General features: G+C 44.2%; 1 protein-coding gene across 1 annotated transcript in view; it reads left to right on the forward strand.

The window, feature by feature from the left end:
- ITPK1 (inositol-tetrakisphosphate 1-kinase) overlaps window positions 1-27136 on the forward strand; it is a gene marked incomplete at its 5' end in the record, with an annotated part of 149037 nt that overhangs the window by 107965 nt on the left and 13936 nt on the right. The window contains 2 exons of the mRNA XM_081999822.1: window positions 23343-23441; window positions 25235-25275. Coding sequence (XP_081855948.1) covers window positions 23343-23441; window positions 25235-25275 — 140 coding nt within the window. The remainder of the gene's footprint in view (window positions 1-23342; window positions 23442-25234; window positions 25276-27136) is intronic.

Below are 27136 nucleotides of genomic sequence, written 5' to 3' on the forward strand. Positions count from 1 at the left end.
TTATTGAAATTCAATACAGATTGTCATTCAATCAATATAAAACATGTTTAATAAAAAGAGCCCCAGGGATCAAGCATGAAGAAATTTGCACAATGAAACATGCTCACTGTCCACCCTAACTCACTCTTCTCTTTTCTGCTTCACCAGCTAATCTCCAAAAGTACTTGTGGGCTTTCAAGTTTGATCAGATTGCAAAGGAGCAGTCTCCTGGAAGAAGGGATCAGGGAAGGATTAACACTGCTGGGAACTTGGTGTTTACCGTTTCAGTGATGTGATTTAGCTTTCTCCTTTATACTGATTGTCATTAGGGTTAAATAAATGTCATGGCTTTTAAAAACAGCCAAGAAGAGAGAGACTGCTTTGTAGTTTGAAACAAAACATATCTTTAGGGTTGGGCAACATATCCAGAGTTGAGATAGTATGGTAATTAAAATTAATGATAATTTAATGTAATGATCCTTATCCTGTAGAAAGAATCCTTTGCACAAAATGAAGTACTACATATGCTAAAGTCAAAGTTTGATGTAGGGGAGGAAAAGTCCATGGGCTGGTGATAGGTCACCAAATGTAGTTCAAATAAACCAGACTGTATATTTGGTTTTTAATTAAGCTTAATATATCTGTCTGTGAAGGATTGCAGCTAAACTTTGGTGGACTGAGTTGCCCAGAGAACTGTTCCTAAAATAGGATTTATTTGTTGTTTTTATATTGAATTTACCATTTGAGACATCTCTAGCTGATGGTTGGATAAGATAACATTGGGATGGGTCTGCCGTTTGTCTCAAGGCTTCCTGAACTGTCTTTTGCCAGTGCTGACCTTTATGGTACAGAATGACGGTGCCCCTACTGAAGGGTTTTCCATAATGGGAAAATGCCCATCGACCAAATTCTCACCATCATTCTGCAAATGACTCTCCTGAGAACCAACACCTCTGATGCAATTACTAACTCAAGTGATATTACTGAGATCGGAGACATCTGTTTGCTTCGATTTTTCCATCTTACAATGTCCTGAAATACTACACTCCACTGTAGCAGGCAAAGCTTAAAGCAGCCACAGTTCTCTGTGTTTGCTGTGCAGAGCGTGCTGTGTGTTGCGTTGCAAGGGGCAGGTTATTTCTGCATCATGGTTGCATCTAGCCATGAGCATTGCATGATGCAGGAGAAACATACTTTTCTTCCAGGCTGTATCTTGCTGGTAATGAGGTAGCTCTCATTGCCGGGCATGTGTTAGCTCAGAATCATAGCAGCCTCTGCACTTACAACTTCTTTTTAAGGTAAAAGGAAGATGATGAGCTATGGAGGGAGTTACACAATCTGGTTCCTTTCATGCTGCAGTGGACTAGGGATGCCTGTGTGATCAGCTGAGCATATCTCCTCTGGGAGAGGGGAGAGCGAGAGTGTTGTATGGAGTTCTCCGGGATTCAAAACCAGCATCTGAGCAGCTTTCTGAGCTCTTCAAGCTGAGCCCCAAAGCAGACATCTACTGCTACAAAGCAAATATAAAAAGAACTCCAAAACAATCCAGTTACAAAATCTGATTCTTGATTTAAAGTTACCCTAAAGTTAAAGCTTATTTCCAGCTATATGTTATTGCCTATGTTCTTAACTGGAATTGATGAGCAGAACATGTATAGTATGGCATTTTTCTAGTTTTAAGTGATGCAAATGGGTTTTTGGGGGGTTGGGAGTATATATATGAGTGCTCCCTCAGTAAGCTTACAGATGACACCAAGCTGGGTGGGAGTGTTGATCTGCTGGAGGGTAGGAGGGCTCTGCAGAGGGATCTGGACAGGCTGGATTGATGGGCCAAGGTCAACTGTATGAGGTTTAATAAGGCCAAGTGCCAGGTCCTGCACTTCCGTCACAACAACCCCATGCAACGGTACAGGCTTGGGGAGGAGTGGCTGGAGAGCAGCCCGGCGGAAAGGGACCTGGGGGTGCTGGTTGACAGCCGGTTGAATATGAGCCGGCAGTGTGCCCAGGTGGCCAAGAAGGCCAACAGCGTCCTGGCCTGTATCAGAAATAGTGTGGCCAGCAGGAGCAGGGAAGTGATCGTGCCCCTGTACTCGGCCCTGGTGAGGCCGCACCTTGAATCCTGTGTTCAGTTTTGGGCCCCTCACTACAAGAAGGATGTTGAGGTGCTGGAGTGTGTCCAGAGAAGGGCAATGAAGTTGGTGAGAGCTCTGGAGCACAAGTCTTATGAGGAGTGGCTGAGGGAACTGGGGTTGTTTAGTCTGGAGGAGAGGAGGCTGAGGGGAGACCTTCTCGCCCTCTATAACTACCTGAAAGGGGGTTGTGGTAAGGTGGGAGTTGGTCTTTTTCCCCCAGTAACTAGTGACAGGACGAGAGGAAATTACCTCAAGTTGCACCAGGGGAGGTTTAGATTGGATATTAGGAAATATTTCTTTACGGAGAGAGTGGTCAAGCATTGGAACAGGCTGCCCAGGGAGGTGGTGGAGTCACCATCCCTGGAAATGTTCAAAAAACTTGGAGACGTGGCGCTTCGGGACATGGTTTAGGGGGCATGGTGGTGTTGGGTTAACGGTTGGACTTGATGATCTTGGAGGTCTTTTCCAACCTTAATGATTCTTGGTGTGGTTTATTTGGGCAGTGGGGGCTGTTAAGCAAACTGATTCCCTGCAGGCATCACACTTGAACGTTGTTCCCTGCCTACCTGCATAGTAGTCTTTGAAAGTTCACATCTAGACACAATTGTGGCTGAAAGTCAGAGTGTGACCAGCACTACCAAATTCTGAGCTGGGCCTGCAGCACTTTGTTGGAGCAGGAATCTTCTCCCTCCTTCTGAACACAAGGGTGGGAGGATTTACAGCCTGAGTTAACTGCGTAGGTATTACAGAATGTCTCTTTGATGATGGCCTCTGATTAGTTTTCTGAATCACACAAAAGGAATATGGTATGTGTAATGCTCTGTAACTGTGTAAGTGCAGCTTCTCGTTTTTATTATAACTCTGCTGAAATGAAGTTCCCTTCTGAACTAAGGAAATTTAAATAAAGAGCTAACTTTTAAGTATTTCATGATCTTTTTAGCGCAGTTTCTATTTCTTAATAACTAGGCTTGTTGGTTTAGTGCACTTTAATATGAGAGGTAGGGACTTTGTGTAGGAAAATACTTTTTGTGTTCAAAATCTGACCTGCATCTACAAGCATAGTATTCTCTTGCATTTCTCCAACTTCTTCCAACCAGTTATCTCATTTTCTTTCAGAAAGTGGCTGCTCTAGCCTTACAAGGGCTACATAATAACTGTGTACATTGAAACACAATCCAAGTAGCCTAAAATCTCAAAGCAAGCTTAGAGAAGTGTGATTATTTCCCCCACCCCCCCAACTTGTGAAATAAATACAAGATTATCTGGTTGCCTATGCTGTTTAAAATCTCTACTAAAGACTCGGCAGAAGTCTTTGCAGGCAAAATCAAAGTTTTTCTGACAGAAACTTGCACTGTGTTACGGAAATGCTTCACTACAGCAGCCAGACCCTTTATTTTCCACCCCCAGTACAGTAGCTTCACTGGCAAAGGATTTGATCGAACTGAAATGCAGAACTTGAAACTTTTGAAGCAGCTGAGAGGGGAGCATAATGGAAGCCTGTGTGAATCAGGAGCAGCATGCTGATGATGAATGGGAACAGCAACATGTTGTTTCTTCTGGTAAATATGAAAGTAGTAGCTGCTAAGCTTAGGAAAAAAAAAGCATTTTCACTATGATCTACTGCATAGCTAAACAAGGAAACTCAGTGCCAGAGGATGTTGTGAATCCAATTTGTGTGGGTTCGAAAAAGCAATTAGACTGATAGCAGAAAAACCTACTGAGAACAGATAAACCCTTTACTTTCTTGAAGAAGCCCCTAAATGTCTGCTGCCAATGGGGTATGATGTAGACAATGTCACTGGAAGCTTTCTGTGGTTTTGTCTCTTCTGTAGACATCTGCTGCTGGCCTTTGTTTCTGCTGATTTGTCCTGTTATGATCAGGTGTTGTCCTGATGCTGGGAAAAAACCCAAAAGCAAAACAAATGATCAGGCAATGCTGAAGATCTCCCTGGCAAAGACCAAGGAGAAAAGGAAGTGAGGAAACTAAAGTAAAAATAAAATACAGAGAAACAAAGCGAATACTAGGTATCTAGGTTTCCATAGGAGAGTGTGAACACATACCCCATCACTGCAAATACGCATCTGAGTTTCTGTCCTTTGGAAACATCACAGGGCTCCTCAAACCTGGAATGCAAAGGATGAGCTTCATTCTGGGGAACAAAAACATCTTCCTGATCCCAGTTAGATTAATCTTTCTTCTTGATCTCTTAGAGAGGTCACTCTTCTTTTGTGGACTAGGATAAACCTAAGGGCACAAGGAGAACTAGAAACCCATAAGCTGCTTCACATGGTGTGTTAAAGTCCCGTGCCTTCTCGTTCCTCCTATTGGTCATACTGTAGTCAGATGGGTACTGAAATAAAAAGCCATCTGACATCTTTCTAGTCTTCTCTGATGAGTATCTGGAATGAAATGCATGTGAAGTTATTTTAAAGGTGTTGGTGCCGGTGCCTGCAGGTTGTACCAGCTGGCTGAGGTGGTATGCTGCCTGTGAGGACCTCACCTTGTGCTGAGGAGCAGCTTTTGAACCAGTCCTGGGCTGTGTTCTTCTGAAGAAGCGGTCTGAAATTTGGCTGACTGCAGTTTAACCCTGGATTTTGGCAGCTTTATGTAAGGCAGAACATAATGCCTAGACTCATGCTGCAGAATATAAGCACTTTTGAAATGGGATGTAAAGGTTAAAAATTAAAATAAATTAAAATCCTTGGGTATTTTTTGAGGGAAGCTGAAGTAAAATGAGTACAGGGCTGTGTTGAAGTGATCATGACCTGTAATAAATGAAAATCTTAAGTTGTTTCTTAAAAAGATACATTATTAAATGTGAGCTCTGGGGCTTCTCTGGGATTTCCTGCTTAGGATAAACAGAAAGGGGAGGGGACAGAGTGATGACTTCGTGCCTCACTCTCAAACTCCTGCAAGTGAAGAAATGATAATTGCCCAGTTGGCAATGTTGTGTTTGCAGTGCTTCATGTTTCACTGTGCTACATGACCATCTATCCTACTATTTGCTTTTCTTACAGAAAATTAATTTCTTCTTGTCTGAGAGAGACTTGCAAAGTATTTATAGGGGAAGAGCTATAAAAGTACACCAATATTACGGAAAATAACATGAGTGTGTTGGCTAGCTGACAGGGATATATTTATAGCATATTCTCTTACATGGGCAAACTTAAGAAACAGGCATTGAGGCTGGGGTATTAATATTGATAACAGACCAATAACCATTGCCAAAATGAACATAATTACTGTTTCGTGGTATACAGAATAGGGGTCATCCTGCAGATTTAAAAGCAAATTCAAATAAGCATCTAGCTTAGCCTCCTGGGGGAAGAATATGAACTGAATGAAGTACATAGTGTGGAAGAGTTACAGTTTCAAAAGATGCTGAGATACCATCCGTGCTCCCTGAGCGTGCCCTGGCTTAGACACGTCTTCTGCTTTGTTTTAGCCAGCAGAAGCTGTGGCAGTGCCATCCTTCTCAGGATCTCACTTTGTTTACCTTCTGTGGCCATGAGGTTGCATCTGTCTAGGAAGCAGCCTACCTCTGCTTTCTTTTGCAGTAGGATTCAGTCCAGACACCACAGCCCCCAACTCCTCCAGCAAGGTGGTTGCATTGGTTTCCCACTGGTTGTTCCAGTGGCACATCTACACACTAATTGCGGTACTGTCATGGATAGCTTATGGTTGCAGTAAGCATGAACGTCACAAGTGTCTTGTCCTCTCCTGAACTGTGGGTGGGTGCTTGCCTTCTTCCCCCACCTCACAATGGAAAAATGCAGGTGAGCAATGCGGGCTTGTTGGAAAGAAAGGGGCCTTTCTGATTTTGTGGCTTCCTCATCGATCAGTCTTGGAGCTAATACTTAACCTTCCGTGAGTCTGCTGGAGTGTGAAGCCTGTGTCCTTGTACCCTGAAGAAGGCTAACAGAAGGAAATGAAAGAGGTTAGTTCTACAAGGTGCATTGAGTTGGTGCAGCCCTAGAAGTCCAGTAATGACTGTAGTAAGTGCTCTGAACCAAGATCGTGTCCTCACTGTCTCATTTAGAAGGAGCAGCAGGGTATGAGTCCTGTTAAACTTTGTCTCCTCTCTGTTCATAACTGCCTGTTCCTACCTGGAAACCTGAACTGTCGCTCTCAGATGAACAAAGTACACAGGATACCTCCCTCCTCTGTGTATTGGTGTGAAAGTGCTTTGCAAAATCAAGTAGCAGTACTGAAGGATTTTTGCGTGAGTGAGGCAAGCTTACTGCCACATGCTCTTTGCTGGTAGCCTGTTGTCTTGGTTGTGGCTCCCTGGCTCTTTCAAAAGCTGCAATAGCCTAACCACCGTCAGGATTGTATCCGTGTTCTTTACAGCATTACCCAGTGTGTGATCATCTTTTTTTTTTTTCACAAGAAGCTTGGCATGTTAAGCACCAAATCTCCCAACAGTTTCCTGCCTTTGTACTCTGCTATACACTATGCAGACAATTCCTAAGGAACCTAAGGAGACTATTATTAAACACTTGACGGAGAAGCTTGAAGTGTTGATGTTACATGCCTGAAGACTGGAAAATATTGGCACCTGCTGTAATTCTCTAGTTCTCAATGCAGATTTTTTTTTTTTCCCCCCACTTTCTCAGTTCAACAGTACAATTGATTCCTCTTCCTGTGGAGATGTTGCGAGGAGTGCTCAGGGCATTTCCTCCTCTTGTTCTGGTAAAACTAAGGGTTTCCCAAGGACAAACATGTTGTCAGGCTGAGCTGTGGTACATTCCTGCCCATTTTCAGGTCCTGTGTCGCCTCTGACTCCTGGTGCGTTTTTGGAAACAAAATATTGCCCCTACTCTTGGAGTGAGAATCCCCCTTTGTAACTGGCAGCACATTGTATTTTGGCACAGGATGAATGAGTTTCTGGAATTGCCTGTACAAGTCTCGTATGTCTAACTACAGCATTTGGCTGCTGCAGTCGGTGCATAAATGTGACTAATAGTCAGACTTACTGGAACAAAACAAACGCTGGTACTGCCTGGGTTGGTGTCCCGGCAGGGTGCTAATGTGTCCTTGTTTGGCATACACAGCATTCCTTCTGGAGTGCTCTCCTCTTCTTGCTGAGCTGAATTCAGCCACGCTCAGAAGCAGCAGCATCTTCTTCCACATTGCATTTCTGAGAGAAGCTGCCGAGGTCAGGTTTTGAAGGCTGGTTCTTCATGAGGCAGAAGGTACATCGCTCCTGATTTTTAGCACAGTGTTGAATTTTACAGCACCCTGTCTGCAATGGTCTAATGTCTTCTGTTGCTCTTTTCTATGGTAATGTGAAGAAATTACCCAGAAAAGCTGTATGTACTCTGCTTTGCTGCTTAACACGTGGTGCTCGGGTTTCTGCTAACGAATGGCGCCAGTACTGGCCTCGGGGAAGAGGAAGGAAAGCTAAAGTGTTCTTGTCAGGGCAAATCCGTGGTCTCAGAAGTCCTATGCTTGCATAATCTCATCTTCTCCAAATATGAGTTCAAGTCAGAAAGAGCAGCCTCCCCGCCCCAGAGAACTGATGTGTTTGTACAGCACATGTCCTGCTTGTTTCCGAAGTGCTTTGAGCGTTGTGTTTGAGAGGCTCTACAGAACTGAGCATGTTTGGATACCTACGTGGTGCTGGTGGCACAGTTACAATTACATGAAATCATCCATGGGCACAAAGGCCAAAAAAGCAATCTCTAGTACATGGTAGTGCAAGAACATAAAGTTAAAACGAAACAAATGGACAAGGACTTGAGCTTCCAGACACTTGAGGAAATCTTATATAAAGCTTGAGCCATGTGTCTGTGTTATGTATCTTTTCAAATCCTAACGTTATTTAAGATCACGTTCTACATTCTTGGAATAAACTAAAATGCTCACACCCTCTGTGATGGTCATAGTTCTATAAACTTTTCCACTGTTTTTTTTAACTTCAATATTTGTTTCCTTTCTCTATATTTAAATGCCTCAACAAACATCATTCAGCTGTTGCATTGTGAGTAGCTGGTGACTCGGGACAGACCCAGGAACTGGTAAGTTCTTGGTTCAGATGGAGTCAGGCACAAAAGATGAGGTATTCCACCCCAGTCTGCAGGATGTCTCTTGGGCAGTCCTTTTAGGGTTTTGTTTCTTGTTTTCACTGTCTGTAAAGTAGAGTGGTGATGAGCACTGCCTGTGTAAAAAGGGAGAGATCTCCAGATGAGGAGTGCTGTATGACAGCTTGGGAGAATTGCTGGTACACCCTGAGCCAGAGCCTGCTGCTGAAACCTGCCATTGCTTTGGTCAGTTCACAGAGGGTCTGCTTCAGCTTCCCTGTCAGTAAAATGAAAGCCCCGTTGGATAGCCCAGGGATGCTGGAAGAATCTTTGATGCATGTGAAACTTCATGTATTTGCAAAAGTTGGTATAAATGAAATGTTCATTAGTGACAGAAGCCTGGATTTTATGAGCATTCTTTCATCTGCATTTTAGCTAGTTGAAAAGTTTAATCTTAGTATTTACTTTGTGGTGTGTTTTTTTTTTTAATCATTACAAATACAAGCTAATTCTTTTCATCTACTGGGAAGCAGATTAGTAAAGTTTTGGCTAAAAGACATGACCACATGTCTCAGAAGTCTACTAATTGCCCTGAAGTATTTAGCTTTCCCAGACCTACAGATACGTTCCTCGTTTTGGAAATGCTATGTCTCTGAATGTCTTCTGTTGCCCTGACTTTGTTGCAGCATTTTCAGTCTGTCAAAAAGAAAATGAGTACCCAGATTCCCAAAGCCTGGAAAAAGGTCATTAAATAGATCAGACGAAAAGGAAATAGCACGTCTACTAAATCAGAGATGTTTTATACAAACCACGATGGGTCATGCTGAGAGCTGTCTAGCTTGTTGAGCTTAGCAATGTTTCTCTCCTTGAAAATTAGCCAAGAATTTAGTTCTTTCCATAACTTTCTAATCCACCTACACAGCAGAGTTCAGATCCTCCGACTGGTATGGTATGAACCCAGTATTCTTCTGACTGGGCAGTCTTTAATGCTTCTTTGATTACAACATAATTAAGAATAGAGTTAAGAGGAGCCTGTGATTTTACTTATCCTGTTAGTAATTTTTAAATATTTTGTGCAGGACATACCGTATGTAGAGCATAGGATTTTTACATACCTTTGCATTATTGTTGCCCACCAAAGAGTGGGTCGGAAGATAGTCAGCAGGTGCAAACGAAGTATTCTTAAGTTTTTGCAGCTATTTACTTCTCAAAGAAGTGCATTTCTTGAAGGCAGAGGATGTTCCTTTTCCTTTGGGAAAGGATCTGTTGAAAACTGGGAATTGACACTGAACAGAAGGGGAACTTTCCTCTTCACTGAGTAGATACTCTGAGCCACAAAGTATGGTGGTGTTTTCTAAATGGGTGTGTCTGTGTGGCTCAAGGTATCTTCCAGAGGGTCCATCTCTCAGTCACTGCCATACGTCCTGTCACTGGCTGTTGTGAAAGGGGAAACCCTTGTTATTTCATTACAAACTCATAGGGCTCCCAGCCCCCTTTGTGTTGAGTAGCTAAGGGGTGGATATGATACAGTCTGGCCTTCTGGGAAGTCTCCATCCCCTGTATTTCTTGGTGTAGTTGCAGGACATCTGGGGAATTATGAACAGGTGACCAGGAGTTCGAAGGGCTTCCTACGTATCTCCATGCACCTACTCAGTGCCCATTGTCTTAATGATCCAGTCTTCAGCTGTGCTGTAGCTCAGTTTTCTTTAATTCCTTCATGATATTTGAGGCTTCTTCCTCTTGAGATATTACTTGGCTTTTTCTTGCATACTTAATTGAGAAGACTAATAAATATAACACACTTCTTTACAATTTTCAATTTGTTAGACAGATTATCGAGGTGACATGTAAAAAAGAACCAGCCACCCAGGGGAAGGAAAAAAAGTGATTGTGTAAGCTTGAGTTTTGGCAGAGGGGGCTTGAGGAAAGACCTGGTTTTAGAAATGTCACAGGAGTTTATCCTTGAGAAAGCTTTTGACAAGATGGCAGTGTAGGTGGGAAGGGGAAGGTCAGAGGTGGCGACGGGTCTGAGTCATCACTTAGAAGAGCAGGTGGGACTCTGGGGTGGACAAAAAGGACAACTAGCAATGTGTGAGAAGACCTTGGGGCAGTCCTTTAACTAAAGGACCCCCAGGGTGAGGGGGCCTAGACAGTGAATGTTTTGCTGCGTTCATAAAAGAGAGGGGATAAAGAAGAGATAAATTAAGAAGTGGCCATTATATGTAGAAAGCATAGCATTTTTTAGAATTTTTTAATTTTTAGGGAAAGCACCTCCCATCCACCTTAAATCCTGACTAACTGGTTTTTAGGCGTCACAGAGATAGCTGTTATATCAAGTCTTAAATGGGTAAACCAATGGGGGGAAAAAAGTATACCTCAATACATTTGGTACTTATGTCAGCAGACGGGAAATACTTGCGGAGGCTGGTGCAACTCCTCCAGCCCAATGCAGTAAATGCAGTAGGGAGAGAAACACAGAAAAAAGATTCCCTCACTGCATGAGTCCATTCTGATCAGTTAGGCAAGAGCAGGAGGTGCAATCCAGGGCTAATACAGTGTTACAAACAAAAGGTGCCGTTAACTGCAGGAAGTCTGTGCTGAGGAGCCCAAGCCCAGAGATACACCTACAGTCAGATGGACCAGGGTAATATTTGCACTCCCTTTTAAACAAGTAAAATTATACTACTAAGTTTATTTGGGAGCTAATCTTTGCCAAAGTGGACAATATGGTTCAGGAGACTATTTGTCCTGGCCAGCATTGCTGGATATAAACTGAGGAAATCAGCCTCAAGCTCTCTGTCCTTCCTGGACTTTTCTTCAAGGCGTTTCTGCATGTGGACATCTCCTCCACCCTTGCTGTTGTGCTACTTTGACAGGAGATGGTAGCAGGTTCATGAATTAGGAGTCGGTGTAGTAACCGAAGCCAGAAAACAATACGTATTTCTTTGTGTGTGCAGACTATACAAGGTAGCATTGTTCCCTGAAAGACAGGAATGCACATTTCAAGAAAACGGGAAGATTACTTTGCGGCAACAGTTCTTGTGAAGGTAATTGCTGGGCAGTAAAGGGCAGTTCATTGCACCTGACGCCATCTAGCTAAAAATTGCATGAGTATTCAGTACTAGCAGTTTACATTTCTCTGCAATCAGTGGGCAGAGATAGATACGTCCAGAAGTGATTAACCTTAAACTATTGAATGTATAAGGTAAATCACTGTCCAAATGCGCCCATTTCCACTGGCTACACTAGTGGACAGACAGCTCACGTAGACAGGTTGGTTGGAGTTAGGTGGGATGAATTCCCCCGGTTATCTGTTGGCACATGTCTTCTGGGAGCTCACAGCCACACTCAGGAGGCTGCTGTCACAGGCACCTGACTCCTGGTGCTGCCATGTGTGCTGGCACATCGGTCAGGGACTCTGCTCTGGTGGAGTTGTCCTTCCTCCTGCCCGGGTGTTATTGGAGATCAAATGTTGAAGCATTGAGGTTTTCAGGGAATAAGAGGCTTTTGACTGCTGCTAGCTGCTTGACATGCCCAGCCCCAAACCAGGGACCTTTGATTGCACCAAAGCTGGGGCCAAAGACCGAGCCTCACAGCACAAGAGAAAACAGAAATAGAAACCACTTTGTTCTGAATACTGCTAGAGGGCTGGCATCTTAGCAGATGGCATACACAGAAATACCAAGGTTGGACACATGCCCCTTCCAATTCAGTAGCCACTATCTTTTCTTCATGGTGCCAGCCAGAATCCTGGTGGACAAGATTTCCTCCTTGCAGCCTGTCAGCACCCTGGAAATACTATCAGCTCCCTAAAACAACATGGCTTTGGGGTAGTGGGTAAGGACTGCTGGCCCTTGCCTCCCAATAGCTTCTCACAGGTGATATACAGATCATCTGGGATCTGGTGTGGGAATGCTGTTCCCTGCAATGTCTACCCACAATATTGTGCAGTTGTTTAGGAAAAGAAATGTTCAGGGCTGTCTGAAGGCTTTTTAACAGAAGAAACTAATCCAACGTAAACAAAGTGGTGTGTGTGCATTCCTTTGCTATAGTTATACTAACAAAATTATAACAGAAAAATATATGCCAACAAAGCTTTCCCATGTAGATAGGTCTTTGCTCTTTTTCTTTCTGGTGTTTAAAATACACATAGCTTGTTTGTCTCACAAGTTATTTCTTCTCGTTGGTTTCGGAGTGGGCCCCATCCACCCCATTTTGGAAAAATCATCAAATCGCAACAGTCCCTGTAGTGGGCAGCAGCCTTGGCTGCTGTGCCGTACTCCCGTTAAGCCATCGCAAACAGGTGCAGAATCCTTCAAGGCCAGAACTAATGTTTCACAGTTACGTTTTTCCTAAATGTTTCAGGATTGCCTACAAGTCTTTAAGCTCCTCATTTGAAAATACAAAATGTTTCTTAATAAAAAAAAAAACCTGTTTGTTTGGTGGTGTTCCTTCCACATCACAAAGTGCAAGCTCTGAATGATGAGCAGAAGGTAAAAGTCCCCCATGTGTTAGAGAAGTTTGCTAACCTGTGCAAAGACAGTGTTAGGGCAGGGCGTTACCTTCTTGTTTCCCACATGCTACATGATTATTTGCATATGTTGTTGAGTTGATATTTAAGTCTCTGTTTAGGTTTCTCTGTCCTTGTTTAAACATATATTTGTTTCCCATGAAACAGTTCTTTCTACTGTTGTTACTGAAATAACCATGTTCTTATGTCTCATCCATGACGCAGTAAGAAATACATTGCTATTGTATAGTTGTATTCTGGGAAGCTGCTTTACATAATGAAACTCAAACAAAATCGGAGGTCACCAAGTCTCTGGAAAATCCTTTTGACCTCGCAGCACAGAGGGGGACCCACAACATAGCTGACTGGAGATGCTCAGCCACGGAGCTTGCTGTCAGCCCAGTGGTGCAGCGGCGGTGATATGCGTCACCTATTATTCAGTGTTACCCCAAGATCTTGCAGTGTTTTATAGCTCTGCATGTAATCTCTTGCACTTCACTTTGTGTTCAGATACATGTGAGTTAGTAAAGTAACAAAAGGCAGATAGTTACTCACATTTCCCGAGTCAGGTCTGGAACAGGAGCTGAAAGCCCTGTTCCTCGCTGGCTTGAGCTGGGGCACAGCTGCTGCTGGAGTCTTGCTCTACTACAGAGACTTGATCTGGGCATCGGCCGATACTTTCAGAGCCCCTTCCACCGTGTCCCTGAGATGCCTCTCTACCTCGGGGGGAGTTTTGTCACTATGTCACACCCCTTGTGGGCTGTTGTGTTGCCTCTGACCAGCATGTATAGATTGGCAGTGGTGTTTACTAAAAGTGTGGGACACGCAATGTGTAGTATCTCCCAGGATTTAGCTTCCAAAAGCTCATTAAACTGATCTGGTTAAGGGCCATCAGCCCGTTTAGATTAGAGCCTAAAGAGCTTCAGTGGACTCTATACTTCTGAGTACTCTGATGTCTGCAAACGAACTCAGTCATGGACAAGAAAAAGCTGCCCATCGTGACTGTCACCATGTCCCCTGCCATGAATATACTCACTGCTGTTTTTCTTTTTATTAGATGTACTCTGTATAAGACACGGAGAGACTGATGCTGCAACTGAGAGGAAGTAACTCACTTAAGTCATTAGAGTTACATGCAAATAAAATCAGTAAGGAGTTCAGCATTGGGCCTGTAAGGCTCACCTTAGATTCCTGCATATGATTAGCATCCTGCTGCATGGAGCAAACTGGTGTGCTGTGAACTTCTCATGTGCATCAGTTGGTTATGAGGAACCTTGGTGCTACATTATCAGTTCAAGCATGAGGGCCCTGATCCTCACACCTTTCCTTCAAGCTTCAACTCACAGTGTCTAACAATATTTTTGCACCAAATCTGGTGCTCCCTGGCCGTTTTCAAACTGTGTGTGTTTATGCAGGGAAGCGCACACTACCTCTCGTGTTCTCATCCACCATCTAGGCCAGGGGGATGCAAACCAGCCTCCCACTGGCTCCTGTCCTGAAGTTATGTAGTTTGCAAATGGGAATTTAGCTTGGAAATTGTTTTGTACTAGTCTTAGTAGTTTCTTAGCTCAGTATTTGAGAGAGGAAATATGAAATAAGCTGCATTTGGACCATTTTGTCTGTTTCGTATTTCACAGAAAGGAGTTGTATTTGGACACTGGCTCTTGGTTCTGAGACTCACTTATCATTCAGTGTACTAGGGTAGTCGATGTTGGTAAGAGTACTAAAATCAGGGACATCTGCTGCTTCAGAACGGCAATGCTATCATTCCTCTATCTAACATATGTGGGTAAGCATATGAAACAGCAGATACAAATTACTGTTTAGAGGCAGTTGTGTTGGCTTTAATCGGGGTTCAGGTATTCACACTGAACTTGACGTTTGCATTTTAGTATAGAGCAGACATGCAGAGCAGCTTTTGCATTGTCGCTCTTCTGGAAACGCCTTTGGGGTTTCACAGATACCAATAATTTCAATGCCAAGGTTCTGAGTGGAACATGATTGGTATAAAAATGCAGATAAAGTCTTCTTTGAGCTTGCCAAACAATCCCTTTCATTTTTTAACTCAATGAGAAAAATTGCTTTCATTCTTCCTGTAACACTGGAAACACTCCAGCCTATGAAATGATTCCCCAAGCCTTGATACAGCTTCAATGCTCTAAGGAATAAATGTTACCGTTTCAACAAAAGCCATTCTAGCAGTTTTTTCCACCCTCTGTCGCTATTTATCAGAGAGTTTTGCCTAACATTCTTCTTTACACAGAGCCTAAGAAGCACCAGAAGGTTTATTTCCTTCTCCTGAAAAGTTGGTCCATTTGCCTCCTTCTTCTGTGGTCAGATGTGCCAGAGTGCCTCCTTAAGAGCCCTTACCTGTGATGCTACTGAGAAACCTGAAAAACAGTGGAGAAGGATGAGTTGAAGTTGGTAGATAGTCCAGTCTCTTGGGTAATCCTGTCGAACTGCAGAAAATGGGCTTTAGTTTTTGTGTACAGTACATGTATAAACATAGCCAAAGTGCTGCATTTTTCAAACACCTTAAGTCATGTGTTTTAATAACTGGAGTTGTGCTTGTTTTTTTAAATTCAACTGCAAAGCATCCTGTCCCTTGAATTTGTAAGGTGGTGGGTAACTGCTCTTACCTACTGAAAAATGAGGCTATTTGATGGTGAACACACATCTCCTAGCCTTTACTCTGTCTCCTGAATGAGACAATCTTTCACCTATTAACTTGTTACATTGTCATGAGCTCACTTTATCAGTCTGTGTCAATGAACACGTATCACCACTGGTCTGTTTTAACTGAAAGCATGTTTGTAGCTGTACTCCTGTACTGCCAGGCACCCTTGAGACTCCATCACCACGAATAAGCTGAATGTTTTTTTGCAAAACCCTTGCAAAACCTGCTTAGCCTGAGGACCCAAGAGATGAGGTGAATTCCTTTCTTGAGAATCAGAAGGGAGCATCCTACTCACTGAGGAAAGTGGACATAAGACAAAAGTCTAGATCTAAAAGGTAAGGGAGGATCTTGTACAGACCATAGCTTTGTAAAGTGATTGTCTCTGAAGAAGAGTTCAGCTGGGGGAAAAACCTCCACCAGGTTGGCTTTACTTTGACTTTTGACTTTTGCCTTTATTTCTTCCTTAACTTTTACCATTTCTCTTCAATCTAACATGAATTCATCATGTAAAAAAACCCATAATTAGCAGTCCTAAATTGCATGGAAATGGCAAGTTATTAGGAATTTTTTGAATAGTTTCTTATCTACATTCAATTGTGAGATTTCCTCACTCGCTGCCCAGATGCTTCAAAATCACTACTTTATTACAAAGTAAGACTGTTGCTCTGCAGATGTTCCATTTAACATAAGTATCAGTGCACCACTCCTTGTATGTCAGTTAGGGTAAGGTTAAAATCATGCCCTCAAAGCTGAGTCTGCTCTGCCCTCTTGTGTCTTTGGAATGTGCTGCCAATTGCTCCCCAAATACAGCTGCCTTATCATGAGAACTGGAATTTTTCCCCCCAGAGGCTTAAGAGTAAAATACAAACACACGGGTATTCAGACACGAGTTGATTTTTCACTGATGAGTACAGATCGACATGTGTTTGAACTAAATCTGTTCTGCCAATATTCCTCAAGGACACACGTGTCTGAGGGGAAGGGAAGACAACTTGAGTGTAATTTTAATACAGCTCAAAAGTGCTAAAATAAACGTGATTGAAACTCTGTAAAGTTGCTGATTTTATGAATAAAGTTGCGGGGTTTAATGAAGCTTCAAATGAAAAATTATCTACTAGTGGAAGGAGTGAGGAAGGGGTTCTTCCAGATGATAGAGGCTGGGCTGCTGTGAAGTTGTGGGTTGGCTTAGCTTGGCTGACTCCTTGACGTACCAGCTTTTGACCTTAGCAGAAGTGACAGTCCACAGCTATGACAAGTTTACAGTGATTAAAGAGATTCTGAAGGGCAAAAAAACCCAGTAATGTAGTGATTTAAATTAAGATACCTTCAAGGTAAGGTTCAGCTGTGTGCTAAAAAAAGAACCTGCCAGCTTCTCTGTGTGGTTAGTTGTTTTTTTGGTTGAAAATGAACTTGGAAGGCAAGGGTCAGATGGAAGTTCAGATTTCCTCCCCTTATTGTATTACGAGAAAAAGATGTTCCCCTGGCTGTGCATCCTCTCTATCCCCTCAGGAGCAGAGTGCAGCAGTACAAGCTGTTGGAAGGTGCAGTGAAGCGGTTTACTGAAAATACATTTATTTTTAAAGAGACTTAAGTGTTTTCAAATCACAGAGCCAACTATTCTATTAAAGAGTGGCTTTTCTCAAGAAAGTAGGAAGTTTAGAGTTTGATACGGTCTGCTGTAAATCTTTCAGATAGCTTAAGGCTTTAACATTTGCTTCATGAGCGCTGGATGATGACTGACCTGAGCCCGTCCTGATTTTGACACGGATGTTTTTCTCCTTATCTTAAGGGTATTTACAGCAGAGACCAGCACTTTTCAGGAGCAGCTTTGTCCTTTCTCTGCATAGAGCATTGTGTGATATGGAGGTCGTGCGCCCTGTTTCTTCAGAAATAATCCTGGCAGCCTTTCCAGCCGCAGAGAGTGACTCAGGCACAAGCTGTGCTCCGTTTGTAGTTGCTAAGCAGAATGAGGGGATCACACACTCATATGCTTTGGACCAAGTCTGTTGCACACCCAGGGGACTCCAGGCCTCCTCTTGTGCTCCTTTGACAAATTGTGTCCTCCCTCCACCTGTTTCAGAAATCCACTGTACCTACTTCTTTCACCTTTCCCTTCGTCTCAGCATGCCCCTCATTTGGTGCTCCTGTTACCTTCTGTGTGTAAACAGAGAAGAAGATGATGCTAACACGGCAGTACTGAGCCTGGTCACAGAATCACAGAATCACAGAATCACTACGTTGGAAAGGACCTTCAAGATCATCAAGTCCAACCATTAATCCAGCGCCATCATGTCCCCTAAACCATGTCCTGAAGTGCCACATCCACACGTTTTTTGAACACTTCCAGAGATCCCGACTCCACCACCTCACTGGGCAGCCTGTTCCAATGCCTGACCACCCTCTCGGTGAAGAAATTTTTCCTAATATCCAGTCTAAACCTCCCCTGGCGCAACTTGAGGCCATTTCCTCTTGTCCTATCGCTAGTTACTTGGGAGAAGAGACCAACACCCTCATCACCACAACCCCCTTTCAGGTAGTTGTAGAGAGCGAGAAGGTCTCCTCTCAGCCTCCTGTTCTCCAGACTAAACAACCCCAGTTCCCTCAGCCACTCCTCATAAGACTTGTGCTCCAGAGCTCTCACCAACTTCATTGCCCTTCTCTGGACACACTCCAGCACCTCAACATCCTTCTTGTAGTGAGGGGCCCAAAACTGAACACAGGATTCAAGGTGCGGCCTCACCAGGGCCGAGTACAGGGGCACGATCACTTCCCTGCTCCTGCTGGCCACACTATTTCTGATACAGGCCAGGACGCTGTTGGCCTTCTTGGCCACCTGGGCACACTGCCGGCTCATATTCAGCCGGCTGTCAACCAGCACCCCCAGGTCCCTTTCTGCCGGGCTGCTCTCTAGCCACTCCTCCCCAAGCCTGTAGCGTTGCATGGGGTTGTTGTGACGGAAGTGCAGGACCCTGCACTTGGCCTTATTAAACCTCATACAGTTGGCCTCTGCCCATCGATCCAGCCTGTCCAGATCCCTCTGCAGAGCCCTCCTACCCTCAAGCAGATCAACACACCCTCCCAACTTGGTGTCATCTGCAAACTTACTGAGGGAGCACTCAATTCCCTCATCCAGATCATCTATAAAGATATTGAACAAGACCAGCCCCAGAACCGAGCCCTGGGGAACACCGCTTGTGACTGGTCGCCAGCCGGATTTAACATCGTTCACCACAACTCTCTGGGCTCGGCCATCCAGCCAGTTCCTCACCCAGCGAAGACTAAACCTGTCTAAGCCACGAGCCGCCAGTTTCTCCAGGAGAATGCTGTGGGAGACGCTGTCAAAGGCTTTACTAAAGTCCAGGTAGACAACGTCCACAGTCTTTCCCTCATCCACTAGGCAGGTCACCTGGTCATAGAAGGAGATCAGGTTGGTCAAGCAGAACCTGCCTTTCATGAACCCATGCTGGCTGGGCCTGATTGCCTGGTTGTCCTGCAGATGCCCTGTGAGCACTCTCAAGACCAACCATTCCATAATCTTCCCCGGTACAGAGGTCAGGCTGACAGGCCTGTAGTTCCCAGGATCCTCCATCCGGCCTTTCTTGTAGACGGGCGTCACATTGGCAAGCCTCCAGTCTTCTGGGACCTCCCCTGTTAACCAGGACTGCTGATAAATGATGGAGAGTGGCTTGGCAAGCTCCTCCGCCAGCTCTCTCAGTACTCTCGGGTGGATCCCATCAGGCCCCATAGACTTGTGGGTGTCCAGATGGTTTAGCATGTCCTTGACTGCTTCCTCCTGGATATGAGTACATTGTGCTCTCCATCCCCATCTTCCAGCTCGGGGCTGAATACCCTGCGGATACCTTGTCTGGCTATTAAAGACTGAGGCAAAGAAGGCATTAAGTACCTCAGCCTTGTCCTCGTCCTTGGAGACAATGTTCCCCGCCATATCCAGTAGGGGATGGAGATTCTCCTTGCCTCTCTTTTTGTTGTTAATATATTTGTAAAAACATTTTTTATTATCCTTTACGGCTGTGGCCAGACTGAGCTCTAGCTGGGCTTTTGCCTTTCTAATTTTGTCCCTGCTTGACCTAACGAGATCCTTGTACTCTTCGTGAGTTGCCTGCCCCTTCTTCCAGAGGTGATAAACTCTCCTCTTTTCCCTGAGTCCCAGCAAAATCTCCCTGTTCAGCCAGGCCGGTCGCCTTCCCCGCCAGCTCTTCTTACGGCACATGGGGACCGCCTGCTCCTGTGCCTTTAAGATTTCCTTCTTGAAGGCTGTCCAGCCTTCCTGGACCCCTTTGTCCTTCAGGACTGTCTCCCAAGGGACTCTCTCAACCAGTGACCTGAACAGGCCAAAGTCTGCCCTCCGGAAGTCCATGATAGCAGTTTTGCTGACCCCTCTCCTTACTTCCCTCACAACTGAGAATTCTATCATGTCGTGGTTGCTAAGCCCAAGACGGCCTCTGACCACCACATCTCTCACCACTCCTTCTCTGTTTGTAAACAGCAGGTCCAGTAAGGCATCTCCCCTGGTGGGCTCACTCACGAGCTGCGTCAGGAAGTTATCCTCCACACACTCCAGGAACCTCCCAGATTGTTTCCTCTCTGCCGTGTTATACTTCCTTCTTTAGTCTGCGTCTTCCCCATCTTCACATCGCATTGCTCCTGCCACTGTTGTTGAACTTCATCCAGAATAGTCCCCTCTTTGGCACCCACACCCTGGTTTGAGTGCTCCTTCACCTCTCTCTTGTTGGTTAGCTGTGCTACTCATCCGGTAAACTGGCCTTCATCAGTCATGTTTTCCACCTTTGTAATAATGTTACTGCTCCATGGGAATGGAGCAACACTCTGACAAAGCTCACCCCAGAGCAGGACGTGCCAGAGCTGACTGCCCCGACGCTGTGCGGAGCGAGGTGATTGCTGCCTGTCCCCCACGACCTGTTAGTGCCAGCTTCCCTGCTGTCTTCAGAGGTCCCACTGCAAATGCTCCCCCTGCATTTGCAATGAATGTGATCCCAGCCATGATCTCCATTCAAAGGTGGTGGAGGGATAAAGTGTAAGTAGTGGAAGAACGGAAATGACAGTTGAAAAAGAGACTGGCATAGAGAAGAAGAAAGAAAAAAACGCAGAAAGTGAAAAAGAGGGGAGAGGGAGCTCCCTATAAGATCAGGTAATCTTGAAGAAAAGGGAGAATAACTTAAGGACAATATTGAAAGCAGACACCATGAAGTTTTTGCCAAGGCGTACAATAAAAATGAGGACAAAGACGGGGGAGGAACACAGTGACAGCATTTGGACTTTTAAATTTAATTATGGTGTGTTGTTTCTAACAACAAAAATGCTACAGATACTTTTGGTACTCATCTGAAGTGAGAGCTGAACCCTCTCCTGATCTGAAGAGTATTTCTTGTTGCTGTTAAGTTGACAGTTCTGGACCTGACATGGTCCACCTGGAGTCCTGGCTATATTTCAAAGGCAGGTCTCTGAGACACTACCAGGCACTTAGAAAAAGAAAGAAATCCCACTCTTAAGTGTTGCCTATAAAAATGTATAGCCTCTTGTATCACAGCAGTCCTTTGACTTATGGAGAGATTTTTCCGGCTGATATCTGCAGTTCAGCAAAGACTGCATGAAAATAGGGTTAATAATTACAATTATCTGTTTATCCTGTGATTCAATGTATGTACCCAAAGGGAGATAGGAAGTGCCTGAGTTTTAGTTTCAGGTCCAAAGTAGAAAGCATAGAAATTGCATTTGTAATAGTGTCTTGGGAACTAAGGGCACTTGTATGTAGCCAAGGGTGGAAGACGAGGCACAGTCTTCTACTAACTTGCTGTTTTAGAAGAAGTCTCTTCCAGTCAGTGGCATCCCAATGCACAGCTCAGAGCTGAGTACCAACGACAGAAGAGTGACAGGGCTGGCTCCTTGCACGTGTTCTGGATTATATCAGCGCTGTGTCCTGACACACATACAGAGTCAGTTCTGCTAGCGGTGGTGCATGGCGAATGCAGCTCCATGGGAGGCATGCCATGGCTGTGGCCTCAGAATTTAATAGTTCTCAGACTGCTTTTGTAGAAGTGCTTCATCCCCACTAAGGCTCCCTGACGCAAATGAGAATATTGCTTGGTTTTAGACTGGAGAGTTCGGCTGTAGTGTCAATACGAAGGTCAGTGGTCAGCAGTGGGGCCAGACTCATGTTGCCCATTCTCATCTCTAGACTCTTATGTTTATTTGTTTGCGTATTTATTGTTGTCCTTTTTTGGCAGTGGTTTCCCATGGTGACTGGTCACTACTGGTTTGTGAAGAAGCAGTGACAGCAGCCAAGGGTCCAGCAGCTCAGTGAGATCCTGCTAAAGCAACTTACCTTGACAGGAGGAGAGGGCAGGGTTCAATGTACCACTGGGTGTTCATTTGCACTTTGTGACTTGTATGGTGTAGTTCCATGCTGATGTAAAACAGTATTGAGATTGACCCTCAGCCATTCAATTAGGTCTGTCCTGGACCTCAGTGCAGAGGTGTGCTGAGACTGTTGTCACTGTGGTAGCAGGAGCTTGGTGATGAGAGAAAGCTTCATCATGTGTTTGCTACCCTGGGAAGGAGGAGAGGCTCGTTGCTGGCAGCTAGAAAACTTTTTTTTAAACCTACAGCTACCTTCAGAATTGCAGTGTGTGCAATTAAACTCAGAGCAGCAGCTTTCTAGCTGTAGGCCATACTGAAATCTTGGGTTGAGCAATGGTTTGTTTGTCCTCAGGTCTGGCTGTGAATTAATGGTCTGTTTTAGAGGCTTCAGTGAGCTAGAATTGTTTTCTTGGTGGAGAAAATGCCAGTGCTGTGCAAAGTCAGCAGAAGCACTTTGAGATGCTAAGAATCTTCTCTGCTACTTTTTGTTGATCCAGGTGGTCTTTTCTAAGTACAAAGTCAAAGAAATTACTGTTTGCCTCTTCCTTCATCTCCACATGCAAGTATCATGTCATCAGCAGGAACGCTGAATCCTCCCTGTCTCCTGTTCCTGTTTGTATGTGAGAGAAAGAGGGAAGTGAGATGGAACCGTAAGTCCCTCTGCATCTCACTCTGAAGGCAAAGTTATTTGTGAGCCTTATGCATATTGGTGGTAGAGCTGCCAAGCCAAAGTTGTTCCTGAGTATCTGTAAACTAAATCTGATTCCTTAAATTCATCCAACTAAGGAACTTTTGCTCTGGCAAAGGCTTGTAAATATTACAATACCTGTCACTTTTGGATGCCGCTTTCTGTTTTCATAGCAGTGAACTGAAAGCTTTGAAGTCTGGGATGTTTTGTTTAGCTTTGTAGAGGTTGACCTCAAAGCATCAATCTTTCTGCTCCTTTTAGGATGCATGAAAATAGTCTTTTCGCAGAAATCTTCTTGTAGCAACAGTATTGCTAATGGCCGGAGTTCTCAGAAGTTCTTGGCAGTCTTGCCAAGGTGTCTCAGTGTCTCAGCAGTCTGGCTTTGCCAGACCAAATGGGCACTGCTTTCATGCAGAGAGGTCCCAGTGGACAGTTGGATGTATTACATGGCTGGCACCTTGTCTGAAGTGAATCCACACTGGAATCTGCCACCCAAGGGGCCCTACAGTAGTGATGGCTTTGTGAGACAGCCTACTCCAGCCACACTTGCTGACCATTCAGGTTTTTGTAAAATGCTTTAGAAAATTATGCTTGAAGGCATAATGTTAAGAGCAAAGATCTCAATTGCTTTTCACTTCACTAAGTCTTGTGCAACTACGTATTCTGAAGCAGGTGATCATTTTTGCTGCCTAATTGTGAAAATACATGCTTTATAGTTCTATTTAGATTATCTGAAAGTTGTGCCATTCATCTTCTGAAGTGTTTCCAGAAACCCAAATTCAGGCCTGGCTGATAATCTTTCTGGTGTTTTAATATCAAACTGTTAAAGTAAAGCTGACTATCAAGAAGCAGTTAGTATGGAGAGAGCTGGTAATGATGCAGCTGAGAAGCTAAACCCCTCATCTCCATTTGAGTCTTTTTTTTGTCTTGCAGATGAGAGGATCTGTTCACCACCCTTTATGGAGCTGACAAGCGCCTGTGGAGAAGATACCTTGCAGCTTATAGAAAAGAATGGACTGGCATTCCCATTCAGTATGTACATGGGCTTTTCCTTGATGCTTCTAGTAGGTTCTGAATATTGCACGTGCATCCCCCAAGACATAGCATACTGTGGGACTGTGGGTTTCATTGCCAAAGTGTCTGCCTTTTATTGAGGTTCTTTACTTAAACACCTCGCTACAGTAAACATGCGTTCCTGGGAAATGCTAATAGTTCTAATAAAGTTAGCTTCTTGTCCCAAACTTGTGCAAGAAGTTTCTCCTGCCAGCTGCATTCTTTATTTTTCTTGAGAAAATTACTACCTTGATGACTGCCCTATTTTTTTACCCACCCCTCCCTGTCCCTGGTCCAGGCTACAAATAAAATCTTACAGGGTAGAGGAAAGAGTGTAAAAATTACCATAGACAGCAGGCTCCAAAGGCCCACAGCCTCAAACAGCTGCTATAAACTGTTTGTGCTTTGTAGCAAGTTTCATTGTGGGGCTTGTGCTTGAATTAATTCCTTTATTTGATTCCTTGCAGTATAAAGTGAGCAGAATCAGTTAGTTGGTATTTGTTCCCTTGGTGCTTGCCTCGTTTGTAAGGTTCAAAGGTAAAGTTGTGTGGAAGAAGCAAGTTTTGCCCTCCCTGCCGTCGCTTTCCCAAATGAGGCAAGTCTCCTGAAGCTAGATGGTGAAGCAGTAATTTAAAGGCCACTGAATGGCTTTGACCCCCCCTTCCTCACCCATGAACATTGTCCACTCAAGCAGGCTGGCTAGTGCTCAGTAGTCAGCAGCATAGCCTGTATTTTCAGAAGGCCTGAATCAGTCCCTCTGTCCCTCTAAATGATAATGAAATTAAAAAATAACACTGAAAATTAGTATAACATGATATTGTGGGAGTGGTTTTTCTGTCTCCTCTCTCGCTTTTTTTCCTTAAAAATGCTCCTGCTCTCCAGAGCATGTGTCTGTGAGACATCATATACTACTTTCCAAAATTTCAAGTTACCAACTTAGTTTGGACTCTAGTGCAGGTCATCTGGCTTTCATAGCTTCCTGGCAATTTGACTCTTCCAACAACCCCCAAAGAAGTCTTGTCCTGCACACCCCCTCACTACTTGCAAGTTTTCATGTCCTCTGCTTAACATACAAATAATACCAGCTCTAGTCATCAGGTGGGTCTCAGGGTCTTCAGCTCTTCTCTGGTTTCATAATGCAGGAGCATGTTCTTTCTTTCCTCTTACTGGTTTTAAGATGGAGACGAGAACCAGGATATACAGAGCAGATAAGGAATATGAAGGAGAAAGAAGAACTGCTGGGCTCTTTCTATGTTTTTTGTCCCCCTCTATGGTTGCCTGCAAAAAATATGTTGTATCTTAGTTTGGTTCAGCCCATTTGGTTTCCTGCTACTCCCCAAAAACAGGGAGGTAGGAAAAGAAGCGGTTTCCACTGTGTCCCCATTCCCTTGTTTTCAGTACAGTGGTGTTTTGTGGTACCTGTAAAGTAGCTCCAACCTCAAGCAAAATCACATACTTGTGGAGATGCCCTCTGAGTAGGCAGTATGGCAATACCGGTACTGGTACTAACTTCTTAGCTGATGCTTTGCATCTCTGTCCAGTCCTAATAATGACCCCTGCTTGCACATTAGTTACAGGGAGGAGTTGAGAGAGTAGGGCTTGGAGCAAGCCAAGCTTTGTGGTGATTGTAGAGACTGTCACTGGTATCTGGTACAGCCAATGCCTTGCTCTGGTGAACTCCAGTGTTTGAACGTGTGGGTGGGAATGGATTTGTAAGGGTTTTGTGTGTCCTGTTTCAGTGGTGCATTGTTTTTTCTTTTTTATTTGCCCAGTTTGTAAAACCAGAGTGGCCCATGGAACCAACTCTCATGAGGTGAGTTAAAAAACTTTTGTAATGTTATCCTCCTGCTTCCAGTCCCCCCATGGTGGTTTGACTGGTGCTTTCCAATCCTGTAGTAGGCAGAATGAGGGCTATACCCAAATGACTTCACTTCCCCTGCCTCTCCCTCATGTTTAATTACACCAGTATTTTTTCAGATTTATCTGAAATGGAGTTAAATACGATGTTAACCTCTTGACATGGAAGTTCTTCGTAGCTGTTTCTAGATTCTATCATCCACGTGCTTCTAGCATTTTGTAGTGTCCAGTCAACTCTGTCTGCAGGTAATCTCCTTCAGCCTGTCCTTTGGTGGGAGGTCACACTATGTGATGTTTCCACCCCACCATGTTTCTCCTCCAACATGTATTGGTACAGGTGAGAAATGGTTTTGTGCTGCAGATGAAGCAGCTGGTTCCTCACCTTGAAGGGAATGAAGTAGCAAATAGAGATGGTTTCCAGGCATGTTCACTTCTAATAACACAGTTGGAGCTGTGGGGAGAATAGGGCTGGTAGAACTATCTGCGTTCCCTCTTTCCCGTAAGACAATTGCACTTAAAATGGTTGTGTATTCCTGGAAGGAGCGCATTCCCTATGAACCTAGATTCCTCTAAATTTAGGCGAGTTCTGTTTTAATTCTTTTCCATTTGTGCTTCCTGCCTTCCTGCTTACTGCAGCTCAGTTTTGAGAAACCAGCCCTCACTGCTGGCTCTCCTAATGCCTGGCTTCCTTTGTTAACAACGTGGTCAGCATTCCAGGTTCCCCAGCTGCTCCTGAAACATGCAATATGTTGCTGTATGCATCTCTGAGAGCTGAAGGCCCTAAGTAAAATGTAAATCTAGATGAGCAGAATGGCTATGGCTGAAATCTTGAGTAACCACCACTTCCTTTTAAAAATGCAGTGAGATTTTTCATGCAGGCCTTAGCTTGGATCATTTTACAAGCCAGCAGACAGTCCTGTTAGTTTGCTGGAGCAGCCACTATAAAATTTTTGCTATTATTCCGGAGAACACTTGGGGACTGGATTGTTCATGAATTTAAGACTCTAGCTTCCCTGCTGATTTTTCTGTCAAGAATTCCTCTGCAAATGCAACCTGAAATCCATGAACCTTTCTGTGCTTGTCCAGTCAGGCTTGGACTTCCCTTTTCCCTGGTGAATCTTTCTTTGCTCTTCTTTCCTACAGTGCAGACATACTTCAGCCTCCTGCCAGAGTTCCATTTTCTGAGCAAAAATTAGACTAAAATATGGTTGCGGGCTGCGCTTTATCACAGCAGCTTATGAGTAGAGCCTAGGAGGATCCCTGGAAAAAAGCCTGAAGTCTTGCATGGTACTTCACATAGTTAGTAGTAGTAGTCACTTTTGGAGTTGCTGAGTTCTCAGGAGTGATCCAAAAGTGCATTTATGATCAGAGAGGAACTGTCTCATAATTGCTATCTTACGGTCAGTAGTGGCAAGGGAAGCGCAGAATAAAAACTCTGCTTACAGTACAGTCTGTCTAAAAGATGGAGCATAGGTCTAGAAGCAAGAAATTGTTGCCTCTTGCATTAATGACTCCTTCTCTGGCTTTTGGTAAATCACTTCATTTTCTGTAGAGATATTCCCACTGCAGAGCTGACACTGGAACTAGAACACAGCCTGAGTAGAAACCTGCTTTTCTTCATAAGGTGACTATTCAGAAAGTTCAAGTACTGGCTAACAGGGAGAGCTGAAGGTGCAGGCTTGAGTTTGGGTTTGGGCCTGCCAAGGCTGGCAGACTCCACATTTTTCAGTGAAAACATGAGCTAGTTAAGCCAAGGTGCTGTTAGTTAGAATTCTTGTGGTGTCCCACAGTTCTACATGGCCTCTGCATTAGAAGTT

The sequence above is a fragment of the Phaethon aethereus genome (genome assembly GCF_964289735.1).
Source record: "Phaethon aethereus genome assembly, chromosome: 5".
NCBI classification, from domain to species: domain Eukaryota; kingdom Metazoa; phylum Chordata; class Aves; order Phaethontiformes; family Phaethontidae; genus Phaethon; species Phaethon aethereus.